Below are 20610 nucleotides of genomic sequence, written 5' to 3' on the forward strand. Positions count from 1 at the left end.
ATATATTTGATAGACACAGCTGTTTGATACATTGCAGAAAATGAGTTTAAGGCATAGGCTGTTTGGATATGAAATATATAAAATTGAGAATGGAAATGGGGAATGTGTCAAAGAGACAAAATATATACATTATATGTGGAGTCTATTTGTTCTTTGTTTTTATGAAAGTAAAGGAGTTTTTTCTATTAATAAGTTTTCTTTTAATGATGAAATGATAAATTAATAATGCTAATTTTTGGTCAGAAAAATGTGAAGTTATATTTCTTTATTTTTTCTTTGTTTTTTTTATAAAGGTGAATTTTTGTTTACAAAGAAATTTAAAAATTCAACATTTACCAAACGAAATCTTCCAGGTGTGACTTGTTTATTCCAATATATGTAAATTTGTCAGATTTACTGTGACCGACCCTGATGAGTAAACAAGGTCGATAAAAACCACCATAGTCGTTGTAGGTTTACTGTAGTATTGTATGGGAAAATATCTCAGTGCAAGTCCTGGATTTAACAGGTAATTATTTGTTTTGATTTTTCAATTTTTGGGGAAATATATATATATATTAAAGTGTAATAGCATCTTTTTAAAGTATATTTACTGTAATGATATACAGTGTTAATCATAATGTTAGTCTACTGACTATAATAATAACTCAATATACGAATTATAATCAGTACATGTTTTTATTTTGTTCTGTAACACGACTGTCCCTTGTTATGTACGGTGGTTAATGATAGCATTGTTTGTATGAAGCATTTCCTAAATCACAATAATTAACCTCATAGTTTTGTCTGATTATCCTAAATCACAACAATTAACCTCATAGTTTTGTCTGATTATCCAAAATCACAATAATTAACCTCATAGTTTTGTCTGATTATCCAAAATCACAATAATTAACCTCATAGTTTTGTCTGATTATCCAAAATCACAATAATCAATCTCATAGTTTTGTCTGATTATCCAAAATCCCAATAATTAACCTCATAGTTTTGTCTGATTATCCTAAATCACAATAATTAACCTCATAGTTTTATCTGATTATCCTAAATCACAATAATCAATCTCATAGTTTTGTCTGATTATCCAAAATCACAATAATTAACCTCATAGTTTTGTCTGATTATCCTAAATCACAATAATTAACCTCATAGTTTTGTCTGATTATCCAAAATCACAATAATTAACCTCATAGTTTTGTCTGATTAATATCCAAAATCACAATAATTAACATCATAGTTTTGTCTGATTATCCAAAATCACAATAATTAATCTCATAGTTTTGTCTGATTATCCAAATCACAATAATTAACCTCATAGTTTTGTCTTATTATCCAAAATCACAATAATAAGTAAAGTAAAAAAAGACAAATACAACCAAAAAAGAAATAAAGAAGTTAAGATAAGCTTTGTGTCCTTTTTTATATCATATGGAGTATGCTATATTGATCGATAATAAATGCACTTAAATGTAAAAGACAAGTTAAAAACTTCAGTGTTTTTATTTTTATTATTTTGAACCAAATCATTATTAATGACACTTATATGACTTAATTTCAGTAGTCCCCTAAAAAATTCCAATTTTTATATTTTCAAAATATTCTGAAATGCTTTTTTTTTGTATTTTATTTTAGTCTTAGACAATCAAACAACCTACAAACAAGATGAGGGAAAAATTATAATTCTAAATTCATCAATTATCCAGAAAAAATACATTTAATTTGCATTTGAAAGTTAAAAATATATTTTTCCATTAAACTGATTACCCATAGTTCTTATCGCACTCAGATTTACCTCATTTTCTTTTATAGTAGGCATTGATTGATAAACCCATTAATGAGATTAAATAGCACGCGCATGAGAAAAAGATTGTCGGTTTCCTCTCACCCTATGGGGTCTGTTTTTACGATCCATGTCATTTTTTTTTAATAGAGCATGCAAGACTCTTTTTCAAGACAATTATAAATGATGCTTTAATTGTCTGATCATTTCTTAAAAAGTGTTTCGGTCAACATACTTAGTATTTGATATACATGTGATTTATAACGCAATATAGATCAAGGTATAATCATTTATGCCAAAACAGTGTTTTTTTTAAGAATTTCATGTTAGTAGTTTGTGAAAAAAATCCTTTAGATTGAAACTGCCTCTGTCAGATTTGGTATACGCCAAAATAAATTTTAAAAACTTAATTAATTTTTAACTGCAGACCTTTTTAAGTTTTCTTTCGCAACATTTTTTGTTTTCCATTGACGGCCTGCAACTATAAAATAAGCTTTTTAAAGTAATTTTTTCAACCATGTTTAAAATATCTGTTTAAATAGAAACTGTTTTTTTTTTATGGTAAAATGATGATTGCTTGCCATTAAAATCCACATAACCAATATATTAATCAAAATTAAATCTATAAAACATTAAACAAACATAGAAAAAATGCTTACGGTCGTAACCGATTTTAGTAATTTGAAGACGTTGTATACGTGTGTGGTCTCTTCACCAGACTCATTTATTATGTGTTGATCTCTGTTATTTCTGTTGCTTCCGGTTAAATTAGCTCAATAATTAGAATAAAAGATTTCACCGTTTTTTCAATGCTTTTCCAGTCAATTATTAAAAGCGTTCATTGATGGGACTTTTATATCCCTTTCATGAATGTGACCTACCGAATTAGACTATTTAACGGATTTGTTATCACAAAAGCAACACGACGGGTACTACATGTGGAGCAGGATCTGCTTACCCTTCCGGAGCACCTGAGTGTATTGGGGAGTTCGTGTTGTTTATTCTTTAGTTTTCTATGTTGTGTCATGTGTGCTGTTTTTTGTTTGTCTTTTTTCATTTTTAGCCATGGCGTTGTCAGTTTGTTTTAGATTTATGGTTTGAATGTCCCTTTGGTATCTTTCGTCCCTCTTTTATAACCTTATCTGATAGCTTGTTCCATATTTTGATGATTTTTACAGCAAAGCAATTTTCCATCAAACTTTTTTCGAATAGTTTGGGAATGATTTTGTTACTATTTACTCTCATGGGTTTTTTTTTCTGTGTTTCATATAAATTTGAGAAATGTACTTGTTTCTGGGTCGTACTTTCCATTCAGTATCTTAATTTTATTAAACAAGGTATCTGTTGTGTTGCTGTTTTTTCGTATAGTCTTATTTTTTTTTGTATATATTTCATTTGAAAAAAGTTCCTATAATGAACTAGCATAAAGCAACATTCAATTTCCAATGGCCCCAGGATCACGGCTTATAATGCATGATGTACATGTACACTGATTGCACGATGTACGACGGAAGCCAAATGATGAGAAAATCTCACTTGGATTTTCCGGCCAGGTGAGCTAGAAATATTTGCTCACTGATGCATGTACATTATACTATATCTCTTATCAGTAAACACATCATGCACGAATAAGCATACAAGTGTATGGAGTTTAAAGATGTGTACCGACTGATGCATACTTTTTCATATCTCTAATCAGTTAACACAGAATGCATGAATGTGCATACTAGTGCTTGAAGTTTTAATAAAAAATAAACTTATCACAGATAACAGGATTAAATTTTGTATTTACACCAGACGCACGTTTCGTCTACAAAAGACTCATCAGTGACGCGCTCGAATCCAAAAAAAGTTAAAAGGCCAAATAAAGTATGAAGTGAAGAGCATTGAGTACCTAAAAGTTTTGTAAAATACAGGTAAGGTTATATATTCCTGAGGTAGAAAAGCCTCAAAATTTCAAAACTTCAAAAGTTTTGAAAACCTATTTGTAAATATGACCATATCAATGATAATTCATGACAGAACAGCAGTGCTGACTACTGGGCGGATGATACCCTCGGGGAATCAAAATGTTTTCATTTAAGTTTTTTAGTTTTTATTAACCATTCAAAATCTTCCAGGTGTGACTTTCTTTTTCATTTAGTGGTATATATGTATTTAAATTGTCAGATTAACTTATTTTAAGCAGGATCTGCTAACCCTTTCGGAGCACCTGGGATCACCCCTAGTTTTTGGTGGGGTTCGTGTTGCTTATTCTTTAGTTTTCTATGTTGTGTCATGTGTACTATTGTTCGTCTGTTTGTCTTTTTCATTTTAAGCCATGACCTTGTCAGTTTATTTTCGATTTATGAGTTTGACTGTATCTTTCGTCCCTCTTTTTTTTTTAAGAGAACAGATAAAAGTGCAGTGCTTTAATTTAAGGGCATACGATACAGTTTTGATGCCGTATTTACATTTTGATAAAAATTTCCATATAGACTAATTTTTACCTGAATAAATCAAATATGTAATAAAAAATATACGTTCATGTGCTACTTTTTCAGTAAAATGAGGTCGAAATTTTGTATATTTGCTCAAAATTCGGATTTGTGGCCGTATTTTCCCTTTCGAAAGAAAGACATAACTTTTTTGTTTTAAAAGGTAAACACAATTTGTTTTTTGTTAAACAACTTGTAATTTCTGTATTTTATAAACATCCTAAATATTTATACTTTTTTTTCAGAAATAACTCATATTTATCAAATGTTCATGAATGTAGAAAAAAAATCATTGTTTGCTGTACATTTATCAAATTTAAAAAAAAATGCACTATTTAAGTTTTAATGAAAATTGGTACACATGATCTTCTTGCATAATCAAACAGAATGGCATTTTTAAAAAGAGGGGTTCATGAACTCGTTTTCAACTTTGAATGATAAAAATCAGTCGAAAACATAATCTTTTCCCAATAAGTCATAGTTTGACGTCGCGAAAATAACAATCTGCGTTAGCAACGTCATTACCTCCCCTGTAACTGTATCGTATGCCCTTAACGCATAAAACAAACAAAGGGTGTGTATATGTCATGCTTTGTTTGACCATGGTTTTCTTATAAGTCATAAGAAAGATTAAATTATTTATTCACCATTCTTAGTATATGCCTCATCTAATTTGTTTAACCGATTTACATTATTCTAAGGAGGGTTACTTTTAATCAATGTAAAACAATGGAAGTTTTTGATTGTACTCGTAAAAACTGAATGAACTCTAAAATTGGAAATATTACTTCCCTTATTGACTATATGGAGAATATGATATGGCTTTTTCATTACACACCCATACCAAACCGAAACGACACCAATATAATAACAAGAGCTCTGATTATATAGAGGGATTATAGTGGTTGAGTGTTGATACTGTGTGCGATATTGAAAAAATCCTTATCATATACACTTTATTATAAACAATAAGTTGATGATCTTTTTTATTGATTTTCCTATTCAAAATTGATTCACACACATAAAAAATAATTATTTTGAAATGGTCTGCAAAATACATAAAATATTCATGGTGACTGGAATTGGAAGAAACTTTTGTATTAATAGATTTAAAAAACTAAATCAATTCCTTTCGTCAATATTCAAACTTCATACTTTCACTATTTTTGTGGGATTTCCCCAATGAGAGGTGTTGACATGAATTTTGAAATTCTTCATCGTATAATCTGAACACCTCAAAACAGGCATTAAAATGAGCTAAAAGGGTATTTAAGCTCATACATGCTTTTGAATTGAGGCAACAGTATAATTAATGATTTATGACAATATAACAGGAGCATAATATCTTGTTTCGTTTAGGGGGATTTTGAAAAATTGGCAGGTAAAATTTAGAAATTGATGTTCAATAAATATGCAGTGTTTTCATCGGTATTAAGGTAGCACAATACAAAGATTGTTTTACTTCCAATCACTAACCTTTGAAATGCTGTAACTTTTTTATGAATGCATAGAAAATAATAAAAGAAGTATATATAGATAGATAAAAGATTAATCTTTTAAATGAATGCAATATTTTTATTATGCAATCATTATGTAATCAATTATTATGTAATTAGTGGCAAAATCTGGGTAAGTTCACTTGAATGAATTTAGCTCTATCATCTCTTTAACTATATAGAAAATTTCAACGGAATCTTAATCAACACATCATGGGCTTCAAAAGGATGTCTCAGATTGTCTCTATGGTGTTCCATTCTCTCATAAATCTCTAATTAGTGTAAACATCCTAACCACATAAAAGAAGATAATGTTTAATTAGGTGTAAAATTTGTTCTATACATTCTATCTGAAATCTGAGACACTCTTTTGTAGATAATGGTCATAGGAACAACATATAATAAAATCAACCCTCTAGGGATACCTATGCAGAAGCTAATTTCATTTGAAAGTGGAAATTTGGTAAAAAATATTTTAGACACAGTTAACATTATAATTGGTGACATAATTGTTGCATAATACTAACATTGCATTTATTTGAAAGAGTAATCTGTTAGCTATCCAAAACTACCACTTTTATAAATTTTCAAGCATTATTAAGAAAGTTACAGCATTTCAAAACTTGGGAGTTGGAGTTAAAAAATCTTTCTATTGTGCTACCTTAATCAATCATACTTGTGCTAGTGGTACAGTTTCAGACCCTATTGTTTTCTTTTATTTAAGGAATGGACAAGTTACCTCCTTGTAAAGTATGTGATGGAAGAAGCTCGGGTCTCCATTATGGGGTGATGACTTGTGAATCATGTAAAGTGAGTGTGTATATAACATTTGAATTTTTATTGATAATATGTGAATCATACAAAAGATTCATGATAAGGCCAAAAATTAAATTTAGATTGTTTGATGCTGCCTAGCTACCTTCTTATACATTTTTAAGTTTTGAAACGATTAAAAAAATATAAAAAACATAAACTTCTTGTAAATTTATAAGAATGTGATGCAACATGACATATATCGAGAAATTTTCAAATGAGATCCTTATAAAGTAAGATTGTTAAATGTCAGCAAACAAAGTTCATACATTTCAAACGATGGATTTGATAGTTTAGTTTTAGTTTAAACACATTTTTAAGTGGTTTGATATGCAAAAGGAATGAGTATAAATAAGTGATAAAAAAAATAGGTTAATTTGGTTGATCTATCCTGCAAATTGGTACGAAATTGCCACTTTTCCATGGTCTATTCATTAGATCGATTATGACTTTTTTCAGTCACAACATATATCTTTTCCTCAATGGCAGTGGAGATATGGGATTTCTTCATTATTATGAAAATGAAAATCTTTTTTGTTTTTGTCAAATTGATTCTATTCTGTAGTCTAAACAAGCTTAAAAAATGTCTGATGTTAACCATTGATGCCAGAAGCAGACTTAGGACGTCAAACTCTTTAGATGCCAAAGACGAGAACAGTGTATTGCAGAATTATACATTTAACAAAAAGAGAAATAAGATTCCCATTTATTCAGAATTGGATATTGCTTGATTCAAGTTGATATCAAGTGATGCCAAATTCTCACTTGTTAAGAAACTTAAAAAGAGTGTCAACCATTTCTTAGACAAATGTTCAGATCACTCAGGATGTGACCTTTTACTGATTCTATCTGTAACATGTCATTATCAGAGAAGCTCAGAAATGTGCCATCTGCAAATGATTTTACATCAAGAAGGTTTTCAGTAAATCATTTATATAAATGATAAATAAAAGAGGTCCTTATATTGAAACCTATGAGACACCAGCTGAAACATTGCAAAGTTCATAGGATAATTGTTTGATAATTACTACTGTTGTATGTTGTTCATGTGACTACCAATACATTACAATAAATTGCCCTCAATATCATAAGACATTATTTTATGTAATATTATATAAATTACACATAGCTGAGAGGCTAATACAGCAGATTGTTACCCCTAGAAAACATTGTCACCCGCGGCCAATCTGCTCTATCACCCTCTCAGCTATATGTTTTTTAATTCATTATACTGCATGTACTATCATTATTGTCTTTTACAGATTAATTATATTTCAAAAGTATTTTCTATGACGTCACGTACATAACAACGTTACGCGTATTAGGAAAAATAACAATGATGTTTTACTTTTTTATTTTGATAGTCAAAATTAAAAAATCTGCGCCAAAACGTAGAACTTATAGCATTGTATTAAATTACTTGATGTAAATTCAATCCATTGTCCTTTAAATTGTCGATTTTGGATTGGTCTGGACGAGAGGGTGACATTAAAAACAATGTCACCCGCTCAGCCATGTAATAGAGTGAATTAACACCCTCGTGTTACTCAATCAAAATATGTCATTTTAACGTGAAGTATAAAAATACTTGATGTCAAATGTTATTGAAAGTTTAAAAAAAAAATCATATGAAGAAATGTCACTTATTTTCAAATGAGTTTGGGATACAAATTTAAATTTGTAATTATATATTTGAAAGAAAATCAGACTGATATTCATATATTAGTTTATTTCATAGTAATTGATAGAATACAGGTTTAGAGACAACTCACTCCATTATTTTTCCAACACAAGTTATAAATGATATTAGTCTATTGTTAGACATAAATGAACTTTCTTATTTTTTAAAAATTGAAAGTATTTCTACACAGGTTTATTTGATATTATCTATAAAATTATTGCTACTTTACAGTGCCTATTTTCAAAAGTTTATTGTTTATATTATTAGATCAAGATGCTTTATAAGGATGTAGAATTTGTACAGCAGATTTTATTACAGATTTGATTGGTTGTTGGTGTTTAATACCACTTTTATCACTGTTTGCTATATTATGTCAGTATTTGTCGCCCCTTAGAAGAAAGTCGCAGTATGCGAGTCATAGCTATTACAATCTGGCAGAGGCGGATACAGCGTAAAATATTTGTTTAAAAATTTAAATTTCAGAAGGTTGTTACCTGGATGCTTCATTCTTTGTGTGCAGGGACCTTATGCTACGAGTTTTCCATCTGTCATATGTCCATTGTCCTTGACCGCATTTTCATGGTCCAGTGACTGCTTGAAAAAAGTGAAATACTTACTTATTACGAGTAACAAGGTAACTACATTTGGCATATGGGTTCCTTGCAACCTATTCATGTCCGTCAGGTGGAATTGATTTGACTTCGACCTTATTGCATGGATCAGTGATTAAGGTTAAAGTTACGTGGTCAAGTTCGTATCTCAGACACTATAGGCAATAGTTCAACAATATTTGGTGTATGGTGTAAGTTTTACATGTCCGACTGACAGGTTTCATCTGACCTTGACATCAACTTCATGGTTCGTTGGACAATTTTCAGTTTTTGTGGTTTGGATTATTCCTTAGATACTATAAGCAATAGGTCACTTTTTTTTAGTGAATGGAACAATTGTGAGGTACATATCTGTCTGGTAAGGTGCATATCACCTTGACCTTATTTTCTTGTTACATGGGCCAATGATAAGTTTTCTTAATTTGTCAGTTTATCAGATACTATAAGCAATATGTCTATATGTGGTGTATTGAAAGGTCGTAAGGTGTACATATATATAGGAAGAAGTGGTATGAGTGCCAATGAGACAACTCTCCATCCAAGTCACAATTTATTAAAGTAAACCATGATAGGTCAAGGTATGGCCTTCAACACGAAGCCTTGTCTCGCACCGAACAGAAAGTTATAAAGGACCCAAAAAATTACTAGTGTAAAACCATTCAAAGGGGAAAGCCAACGGTCTAATCTATATAAAAACGAGAAACGAGAAACACGTATGAACTACATAAACAGGCTACAACTACTGTACATCAGATTCCTGACTTAGGACAGGTCCAAACATTTGCAGAGGGATTAAACGTTTTAATGGAACCAAGCCTTCTCCCTTTATTGAAACAATAGTTAACATCACAACATAGAAAGACACACTTTAAAATATTAATTTGAAGGCTTAACTTAATAAAAAAACGCAAATTAACACACAATGAAATTTGATCTGTGATACCTGCATGCAAATACATAGTTAATAAAAATAAGAAGGGATAAATAATTAAGGTCAAAAGTAAATAAACAGGTTTAAACAAAGTTAAAATATGATACCACTCTGAAATGTTAAACAATTTAAAAAAAATCATCACTTTTAAATTATACACAGATAAATGGAAATAATTTTGTTGTTAAGTATACTTCTTCTTATGTGTGTATTAAATCTTCTGTTTAGGAATACCAAGAAATTTCTTTAATATCAATAACACTTATCTAACACTTGGTTTATATTGGGTAAATATCAACAATAAAACTACTTGTTAACAATTAGTGCTAGATAAAATTCATGTACAGGCGTTAGAACAGTATGTAAGGAGAAATGAAATAATTTTGATGTTCATAGTACAAAGGAGTGACATGTCCGTCTGGCAGGGTTTATATAACCCTGACTTCATTTTCATGGTTCATTGATCAATGTTGATATTTTGTAGTTTTATTTGTTTCTCAAGTACTATTATCAATAGCACCATTATATTTGGTGTACATAATGATTGCAAGGTGTAAATGACTGTCTGGCAGTTTTCGTCTGAACTTTTTTACATGGAAAATTCGTTAATGTTTAGTTTTTATGTTACTTGCAATTAAACCTTCATATTACAAACTGTTAACATGAATTCAATGGTAAGTAAAACAGATGAGACATTTTAGCGTGTGCACTCTTGTGAATTGTAAAGATAGCCGAAGTTCAGAGAGGGAACAACGGAATTTCAGCAGGAAAACTGACAATAGTAGTCAATTAAGATGTAAGCATACCTGCCAACTGTCACTATTTGCTGGGGGATTTCCCCCATAGAGGCTCCCAAATTGAAATTTTAAAAGAGCAATTTTGTCCACAATTTTAAACAAAACAATTAATTTTACATTGACATTAGGCTTATAAAAGTATGAAGAAGCCAAAAAACAACACTAAAATGTATTTGAAGGCCTTCTTGAATGTTTTTTATGACTATGACAGCAATCTTGAACACAAAACCCTCATGGGCATTTTGAAAAGTTGGCAGGTATGTTTAAGTCAAAGGCACCTGCCACTGTAAGTTTTGAACCGCACAACCTCAGTGTTATCAGGCTAGAGAAACAGTTTTGAACCTCACAACCTCAGTGTTGTCAGGCTAGAGAAACAGATTTGAACCTCACAACCTCAGTGTTGTCAGGCTAGAGAAACAGTTTTGAACCTCACAACCTCAGTGTTGTCAGGCTAGAGAAACATTAGATGAACTACCCAGGGCCACAGAAGAATCTCATCATAGATTTGACAATATAAGATAGCAGTGCATGATACAACACATTACATTATCAAAGAAGAACATTATGTTATTTGTGGATTAGATGACTTGAAATAAGGAAGTAACTTAGTTACAGCAACTAATTTCGTTAAAATTGTTATATACATAGATCTTGTTTTCAAAAGTACAAGAATGATTTAATTATTCCTTAATATTTTCAGAGATTTTTTAGGAGAGCATTTATAAGAAAATCACCATATGAATGTAAATTACAACACGAGTGTCATATTACACAAACGAGAGGAAAATGTTCTGGGTGTAGACAGAGGAAATGTTTAGAGGTTGGAATGTCTTTTGAAGGTAAAACGTATTGACTTCTTTGTTATGTATAGATAGCATTTTTTTTATTATTCTGAAGGTGCTTAACCTCATTTAAATCTTGTATATTAGAGAAAGCGCATTCATTTCTAATAATCAATTTTGAATTCTTTAAGCAGATTACCATAGCTGTATTTGGCAAAACTTTTAGGAATATTTAGTCGTCAATGCTCTTCAACTTCGTACTTTTAAGAGTCACTGATGAGTCTTATGTGGACGAAACGCGCGTCTGGCGGAATTATAAAATTTTAATACTGGTATCTATGATGAAATTATTTAATACGTTATCAAAGGTACTAGGATTATAATTTAGTACGCCAGACGCGCGTTTCGTCCACATAAGACTCATCAGTGACGCTCAGATCAAAATAGGTATAAAGCCAAACAAGTTCAAAGTTGAAGAGCATTTATGACCCAAAATTTCAAAAGCTTGTGCCAAGGACGGCTAAGTTTTTCTATTACCGGGATAAAAAAAAAACGTTTGTTTTTTGAAAAAAAGCAAAGTTATGTAAACAGGAAATTTATAAAAATGACCATATAATTGATTCCATGTCAACACCGAATTGCTGACTTTTGGGCTGGTAATACCCTCGGGACGAAATGTCCACCAGAACTGGCATCGACCCAGTGGTGTAAATGGTTATCAAAGGTGCCAGGATTATAATTTAATACGCCAGACGCGCGTTTCGTCCACATAAGACTCATCAGTAACGCTCAGATCAAAATAGGTATAAAGCCAAACAAGTTCAAAGTTGAAGAGCATTGATGACCCAAAATTCCAAAAACTTGTGCCAAAGACAGCTAAGGTACTCTATTACCGGGATAAAAAAAGAATTTCGAAAAATTCTGTTGAAAAGTTATGTTAACAGGAAATTTATAAAAATGACCATATAATTGATTTGATGTCAACACCGAAGTGCTGACTTCTAAAAGATATCAACCGAAGGTTTTGTATTACATTTTTGTACTTTTCGTGTTATTTAACTAAATGTGATCATATTTATTTGTTTGTCCTATAAAATCTGTCCATTTCTCATCAGATCATGGTTTGTGTTCATAATATCAAGTGCTCAAACGTGAAAAATATTGTTTCATGTAATAATACATAAATCATTATGTTGAAAGTAAGACTGTTTCGAACGTTAATCTCCTTATTTCATACTTTGCGAAAATTAAAAGAAAATATCATCGAAAAACAGCGGGTTCTATGGTAAATCTTCAACTAAACAAATCCTCTTAAATCGAGATATAAGAAGCTAGCAACTATGAATTTTATGACAGTAGTTGAATCGTTCAATTCTGTCTGTCATAATGTATAGTTGTGCACATTCCCATTTCAGTTCTGACCGTTTTTGTGGTTTCCTCTAGTAGTTAAGTCAACTATGCTTATATATAGTGTTGTGTACTTTTTGGAATTTTTGGTCCTTAATGCTCTTTAACTTTTAACTTGTTTTGGCTTTCGAACTTTTTTGATCTGAGCGTCACTGATGAGTCTTATGTAGACGAAACGCGCGTCTGGCGTATTGAATTATAGCCTGGTACCCTTTGATAGCTATTTGTGTGTTTCTCTGTCCTGTATGTTCTCCCATTTATTTGTATTGTAGTCCTGTCATGTAATGTTGTCATTTTAATGTTATATTTAACATTGCTATAAAATCGGGAGGTCTTGGCTAGCCACAAAACCAGGTTCAACCCACCATTTTTTCTTAAAATGACCTGTACCAAGTCAGGAAAATGGCCATTGTTATATTAGGGAGCTACCATTTGATTTTTAGGGGGGGCTAGGATTAAAAAATTTAGACCTGTCGTTTCATTTCTGTTTAAGAAAAACAAATCTGATTTCAGCTATTCAGATGGGGAGAGTTACAATAAATGAGAAAGCAGAAAGACTGATTGAATACAAAGATAGGCAGGAAGAGAAAGGAAAACAAACAAACCATACAACAAACCAGATAGTTGTAGTAAGCAATGAACTGCTACAACATGGTTCTAGTGAAGATAAACAACCAGATGAAATAAACAGAGATCCTATAATTATGAAGCCAAAATCACATGATGAGAGTCAATCTCCAAATCTCAATTTTGAAAATCAGGAAACTCTTCTCACACTTGGAATTGGTGAAGCGCAGAACATAACTGCCATACCAACACAACTCAACGGGATGGAATGTGGAACAGCACTTCAAAAGATAAAACATCCAGTGGCAGATAAAAATCTTGTGTTTGGTGCTGAAAATTCATCATTCATCGATAGCATCTCAAATATTTCATGTTTCCAGGGTCACGAATCTTCATTGCCTTTTGAGAGGGTTAAAGTTCATTCTTTTAGCAGTTCACATCATTCATGTTTACAGGGTCATGAATCTTCATTGCCTGGTGAAGGGGATCAAGTTCATTCTTCTAGCGGTTCAAATCATTTGTGTTTCCAGGTTCATGAATCTTTACTGCCTGGTGAGAGGGTCGAAGATCATTCCTCTGCAACGAAAAATCTGAGTAATTTGTGTAAAAACTCAATCTTTTCGTCTGATTGTGATGAAAGTAAAACAATACAGCATATTAGAAATAGTATAAATAATCATAATGGTGATGTTGAGTCTATGAACAAGGAATGGTTGGATGTCGGTAAAGAAGTTTGTGGTGATGATTGTATATTTGAAAATCTTGAACATCGTCTGTCACAAGTAGAATTAGGTGATGGTGCATGTACTGACATCGATGGGATTGTATTTTTCTTGACTCATGCTATGAACTGTATCCAGGTCTTCAATGTTAAATACTCAGCAGATGAAGTGAAACAGAAATTGAAAGAAGGATCAGTAAGTAGATAACGTAGATTAAAATCCGAAACAATGGATTCACTATATATCAGGATAGTAAAGAGGACGTAACCGCTGTTTCGGAGTTCGGATGTAGATAGGTTAAGTTAGTCATTTTCATATAATTCAAATGATAAAATACATACTGTATGAAATATTTGATTTTTTTTATAAAAAGTACACATAAAGCGACGTTCAGCTATCATGATCAAGCTATTTCATTAAGGCAGCAACCATTTGATTTTCTGGGGGGGGGGGAGAAAAAAATAATTTGTTTTTGATTCTGAGAAAAAAAAATTGTTTGTTTCACCCTCAGCTGTCACTATATGTAATGCTAAAATTGAAAGAAAAAAATTGTTTCCGACTTGTCGCGAAAAAAATAGATTGTAATAAATTAAATGGTTGCTGCCTAAGCAATATATAATGTTGACAAGTAAATGATGTTTGGTTTTAATCGCATCTTTAAAAAAATATTGAAATTTGATAAGTTTGTGATACTCATGATTTAATTAACAACTTTATCTTATAATTTCTCAATATCTTCATATATTATCAAGCTTGAAATAAGTATATATTTCAGTAGTTCATTCGTACCACTCATTAGATAGTAAGTGCATCATAATAATTAATTCAGTAAATTTTAAATCATATACCCTTTAAATTTTTGTCAATGATATTTAAACAGACTCGTCATGTAGATCCGTTTTTGATTGGAGAAACTTTTATTGAGTAAAAACTAATTCAAGATATCCAACATGATGATTTTTTTATGAATAATAAAGTGAGAAATCAAAATGCTATGACTCCATTCTACACATATCACAGGAAAACATGTATGTTCTATTTATTTATCATTCACTCTTAACCGGAAAACATGTATGTTCAATTCATCCATGACAGGAAAACATGTATGTTCCATTCACCCATGATAGGGGAAGATGTATGTTCCATTCACTCTTGATAGGTTATATGTATGTTTCATTCACCCTTTACAGGAAAACATGTATGTTCCATTCACCCATGACAGAAAAACATGTATGTTCCATTCACTCTTGACAGGTAACATGTATGATCCATTTACCCGTGACAGGAAAATATGCATGCTCCATTCACCCTTGACGACAATAAAACATGTATGTTCCATCCCCCTTTGATAATAAAAAATGTATGTTCCATTCCCCTTTCACACGAACACATGTGTGTTCCATAACCAAGCTTTATGATATTGATTGTTTTACATTAGCGATTTTGCATTTTGCTGTCATCTTATGGATAGAGTTGATTTATACATATATGTTTAATAATATGGTTACTATTGTCATGTTTAAACATTATGATATGCAGGAAGAGTTCAAAGCGAAGCAGGAAGTATTTGGTGACCTGAAGAGTTTACCAGACAGAGAATACTATAACTTCTACAAAACAACAAAAATTGATGCTGATGGCAGAATGAAACAAACAGATGACCTCATTAGCTGGTATACAGTCATAGTGCATCAATACATTGACTTTGCTAAAAGAATTCCAGGATTCTGTACATTATTACCATGTGATCAAGCAGCCTTGTTAAAAGGTATTGAATTTACTATAGTACTTGTTAAATGTGATTGTTATTGGTCAACCTTGTTAAAAGGAATAAAAGCATCTGTTAAATGAGAATGTAAAAAGGTCAACATTGTTAAAAAGAATAAAAGCACATGCAATAGATTAAACTTGTTTAAAGGAATAAAAGAATCTGTTGAATATGAATTTATTAGCCAACCTTGTTAAAAGTAATGAAAATCTCTGTTAAATGTGAATTTAATAGGTCTACCTTGGTAAAAGGAATAGAAGCCTCTGTTGAATGTGAATGTAATCAGTTAAACTAGTTAAAAAGAAAACAGCCATTGTTGAATATGAAGGTAAAAGGTCAGCCTTGTTAAAAGGAATGAAAGCCTCTGTTTAATTATAATTCAATAGTTCAACCTTGTTGAAAGGTATAAAAGCCTCTGTTAAATGTGAATGTAATCAATCAATCTTGTTAAAAAGAAAGCAGCCACTGTTGAATATGAATGTAAAAGGTCAACCTTGTTAAAAGTAATGTAAGCCTCTGTTTATTAATAATTCAATAATTCAACCTTGTTTCATTTGCAGCTTCAAGGTCAGAATGCTTCTTCTTTGTCATACACGAAGCTTGTGATCCAGATACAGAAACGGTTATGCTGTTCTCTGGTCAAACATATAACATCAAAGAAATTGTTGGATGGATGCCTGAAGAATTACTTAAAGTGTGGACAGAGTTTTGTAAAGGAATACAGAATCTAAATCTTACAAAGAAAGAACAAGCTCTTATTTTAGCGCTGTTGATTACAACTCCAAGTAATTATTGAATGGTGTGAAACGAGTAATTAAGAATTCTATTGACGTGCTTCTCTCGCTTTAAGGTTAAAAAAAACAGTCACACACACGGGATATTAACCCTCGCTTCTATCTTTTAATGACCGTATTTGTCCTATCAAATTCGAAATATTTCATGGAAGCCATAGATTTGTTGTAAATTTACACATGACCTGGGCCGTGATATTCGTTTATTTATCCCTCGTTGGCGCTCTTGATAAAATTCAAATATCACGGCCCAGGCCATTTCCAACAAATCTTTAACTTGCAAGATTTTTCTTATTAAATAATCAATGGGAGCTGTAGATTTGTTTCCGTTTAATCATGGATTGTGCATCTTTTTTTTTATTATTATTTTATTCCGAGCAATAACGAATGGTAAATACGAATATAAAGGCCCAACACATGGCTAAAGGAAAATAAATCTACTGCTGCCATGAATTATTTCGATTCTAAAAAGAAAAAATATGGTAATTTTGAAAGCTCTATACACACGTTGCTGTTTTTGGCTGTTCCGTTTTACCGATATATAATGATATTATACATTATTCGACTATATTTTTTTTTAAAAATCGTATTTTTCATTAACAAGAGTGCACACGCTGAAGTGTCTCGGGTGCTTAACTTACTATTGATTTTATGTTGGAAGTCTTGAAAATAAAAGGTTTTATTACATAAATCACATTTACATTTTCAAAGATCCATGACAATGAGGTCAAGGTCAGATAAATCCTGTAGGACAAACATGTTGACCTTACAACTATTATACATGCCAAATATAGTAGACCTATTGCTATTAGTATTAGTAAAACAGACTAAAACACAAAAACTTAACATTGGCCATTGAACCATGAAAATGAGATCAACTTGCCCCGGCAGTGATTTTACTAGCGCTCGTAATTTTCGTCAAGGTTTTCGAAATGACGAAAGTTTTTCAAATCAATTTCGTCACTAAAATTTGCAAAATGTAAACAAAAAGGTGCTATAGGTTGTGATAACAGGTAATCCGCTTATCGCTTTGGATGGGTCACTATGATCTATAAATTAATAAACCTCATAAATCATTGATCCTCATAAATTTTAAGAGTTTGAATTATGGTGCTACCACTTTAACCGTTCTAAAGTCATGTCCCTTTACAAATAGAAAAGGTGCTGAATTTTTCGTTTCCATTTTCTTACTTAAGTTAGCCTCACCCAAAGGTTATGAAGCTTGTACACAATGGTTGTTACCACAAAATACATATCAAGTTTGAATTTTGGTGGTGTCACTTTTACTGTTCTAAAATTATGCCCCCTGTACAAATGGAAAAATTGCTGAATTTTTCGTTTCCGTTCTCTAACTTATGCTTGCCTCAAAAAATGTTATGAAAGTTATCGAATATGTCCCTTACGTCGGAACTTTCATGAATGTGACCTACCGAATTAGACTATTTACCGGATTTGTTATTACATAAGCAACACGACATGTGCCACATGTGGAGCAAGATCTGCTTACCCTTCCGGAGCACCTGAGATCACCCCTGGTTTCTGGTGGGGTTCGTGTTGCTTATTCCTTAGTTTTTATGTTGTGTCATGTGTACTATTGTTTGTCAGTTTGTCTTTTTTATTTTTAGCCATGACGTTGTCAGTTTATTTTCGATTTATGATTTTGACTTTCCCTCTGGTATCTTTCGTCCCTCTTTTATACACAATACTTAATACCACAAAACTCAGATCAAGTACAAATTTAAGTAGCGTCAGTTTTACCGTTCGTCAGTTATGTCCCTTTATAACTTTATATTATATGCAAGCGGGGCATCATCTGTGTCCATGGACTTTTCCCCATTTATTTTCAAATTTTATAATTTCAGGTGACAAATACTCTTTAAAAGAACCAGAAAAGGTTCAGGAGATTCGTAAAAAAATAGAACTAGGCATTGAACATGTGGTTCAAGGTACAGAGAAAAATTCCGCTGCCTTATGGATTCAGATGACAAGAAACTTGATTTCATCATTACAAAGTATGAAGGACATCGCAGAAAAAGAGCATAGTTCTGTCTGTCAGATGCCAAGTATAGTGAACTTTTTACTAAACGAATGATCCCATAAGTTTAGAAAAATTTTCTGGTTCATATGAAAATTACTCATTTATTGATATTTGTTCAGTAAGAATAAGCAATAGGAGCTAATCTTTTCCCATTGCAATAAGGAAATTTTAAAAAATACTCTAGGTTAGTCAGTTTCAAAATACGTTAGATTAATTTTATGTTTCCCCTTCCTTCAAATTTTTATATTCACCTCTGTTCCTCAACAGCTTAACAAATTATCATGCCATTTCTTTGAATCTGACTAACATGATGTACTATATTTCTGTGGTATTTGGCCTCTTGTGGAGAGTAGTCTTATTCGCAATCATACCACATCTTCTTTTTTTACATAGCACCTCTTTCATTTCTTCGTGAACAAATTTAAGGTTTCATTATACATGACATCAATTATATGTATTTGCACACATCTGTCCAAATTATGTTTCAGTTCTCCTCCTTCATTCCCTTATTATAGTTTATATTAACCATTTACATTTTGTTATTCCATTGTACCCCTTGTTTAATGTTTGCACTCTTTCTAATGTTAGATTCTTCATACTTTATACATAATAGTTTTGTTAGCTTTGATCTCACTACCTGTAGTTTTGGATAACTTTTTTTTATCAAAATGTAAATTTATTGATAGTCCTATTATACGTGTATGGTGGAAAAGTTCATTGTTTTTTATACACTCAAAAATATATTTTGTTAAATTTGTAGAATGTTGTTAACTGCTTTTTATCATAAAGCATTTATATATTTTATTTCTTTTACCGTTTGTTATTAGTGATAAAAACTATGAAAATGTGAAATATAAGCTTGTTAAAATCTGTATATAGAACTTTCTTGAAACTGTACACATTGCTGGGGATATCATGTAAGAATCATACCATCAGCCAAAGAAACGCTCTTAATTTATCAGTAGTCCCAGAAAAACATGTGCTGAAACGCATTTAGTATGATTCAATATCTTTGGGTGGGTATTCACTCGACTTCACAGCAAATTAAGACAGAAAGTAGGTGATACTTAAAGATAAAAAGATAGTTTGGATGAAAAATGCAGGGTTTGTTTGAACGGTTTATATTGTAAAATGGAAAATATGAAATCTGGTTAATTAATTCATGACACAAAAGCCCTATATGTACTTAATAACACCCAATGCAAAGGAACTCCTTTTTTTTATATTGCAGTTCTTCATTAAATGGTCCCAGTGAGGTCTTACAACACAGACAATTCTTAGTTTTATACAATTAGCTCATGCTTCTATCTAAGTACAGTTGTACTGTAAAATTGTCTTATGTAGACGAAACGCGCGTCTGGCGTACTAAATTATAATCCTGGTACCTTTGAACTGTTTATATTGTAAAATGGAAAATATGAAATCTGGTTAATTAATTCATGACACAAAAGCCCTATCTGTACTTAATAACACCCAATGCAAAGGAACTCCTTTTTTATATTGCAGTTCTTCATTAAATGGTCCCAGTGAGGTCTTACAACACAGACAATTCTTAGTTTTATACAATTAGCTCATGCTTCTATCTAAGTACAGTTGTACTGTAAAATTGTCTTATGTAGACGAAACGCGCGTCTGGCGTACTAAATTATAATCCTGGTACCTTTGATAACTATTTACACTACTGGGTGGATGCCACTGCCGGTGGACATTTCGTCCCCGAGGGTATCACCAGCCCAGTAGTCAACACTTCGGTTTTGACATGAATATCAATAATGTGGTCATTTTTATAAATTTCCTGTTTATAAAACTTTGAATTTACCAAAAAACTAAGGATTTTCTTATCCCAGGCATAGATTACCTTAGAAGTATTTTGCACAACCTTTTTAGGAATTTTGGATCCTCCATGCTCTTCAATTTTGTACTTGTTTGGCTTTATAAATATTTTGATATGA

At 31.5% G+C, this 20610-nt stretch overlaps 1 protein-coding gene across 1 annotated transcript; it reads left to right on the forward strand.

Annotated features, from left to right (window-relative positions):
• The first annotated feature begins 437 nt into the window (after positions 1 to 437).
• LOC143083063 (uncharacterized) lies at positions 438 to 20079 on the forward strand. The gene is made up of 7 exons (XM_076259250.1): positions 438 to 508; positions 6475 to 6560; positions 11284 to 11422; positions 13286 to 14256; positions 15601 to 15829; positions 16390 to 16614; positions 18483 to 20079. The coding sequence occupies exons 2-7, from the start codon at positions 6477 to 6479 to the stop codon at positions 18710 to 18712; spliced, it is 1878 nt and encodes a 625-aa protein (XP_076115365.1). The 5' UTR covers positions 438 to 508; positions 6475 to 6476; the 3' UTR covers positions 18713 to 20079.
• The last annotated feature ends 531 nt before the right edge of the window (positions 20080 to 20610 follow it).

Source organism: Mytilus galloprovincialis, chromosome 7 (assembly GCF_965363235.1).
Source record: "Mytilus galloprovincialis chromosome 7, xbMytGall1.hap1.1, whole genome shotgun sequence".
Taxonomy (NCBI): Eukaryota; Metazoa; Mollusca; class Bivalvia; order Mytilida; family Mytilidae; genus Mytilus; species Mytilus galloprovincialis.

Excerpts from the sequence above, each read along its gene's own strand:
- LOC143083063 (XM_076259250.1), top strand. The coding sequence starts at position 6,477 with ATGGACAAGTTACCTCCTTGTAAAGTATGTGATGGAAGAAGCTCGGGT. Across the intron at positions 6,561-11,283 it reads TGACTTGTGAATCATGTAAA|AGATTTTTTAGGAGAGCATT; the intron begins GTGAGTGTGTAT and ends TAATATTTTCAG. Across the intron at positions 15,830-16,389 it reads TCAAGCAGCCTTGTTAAAAG|CTTCAAGGTCAGAATGCTTC; the intron begins GTATTGAATTTA and ends TTTCATTTGCAG.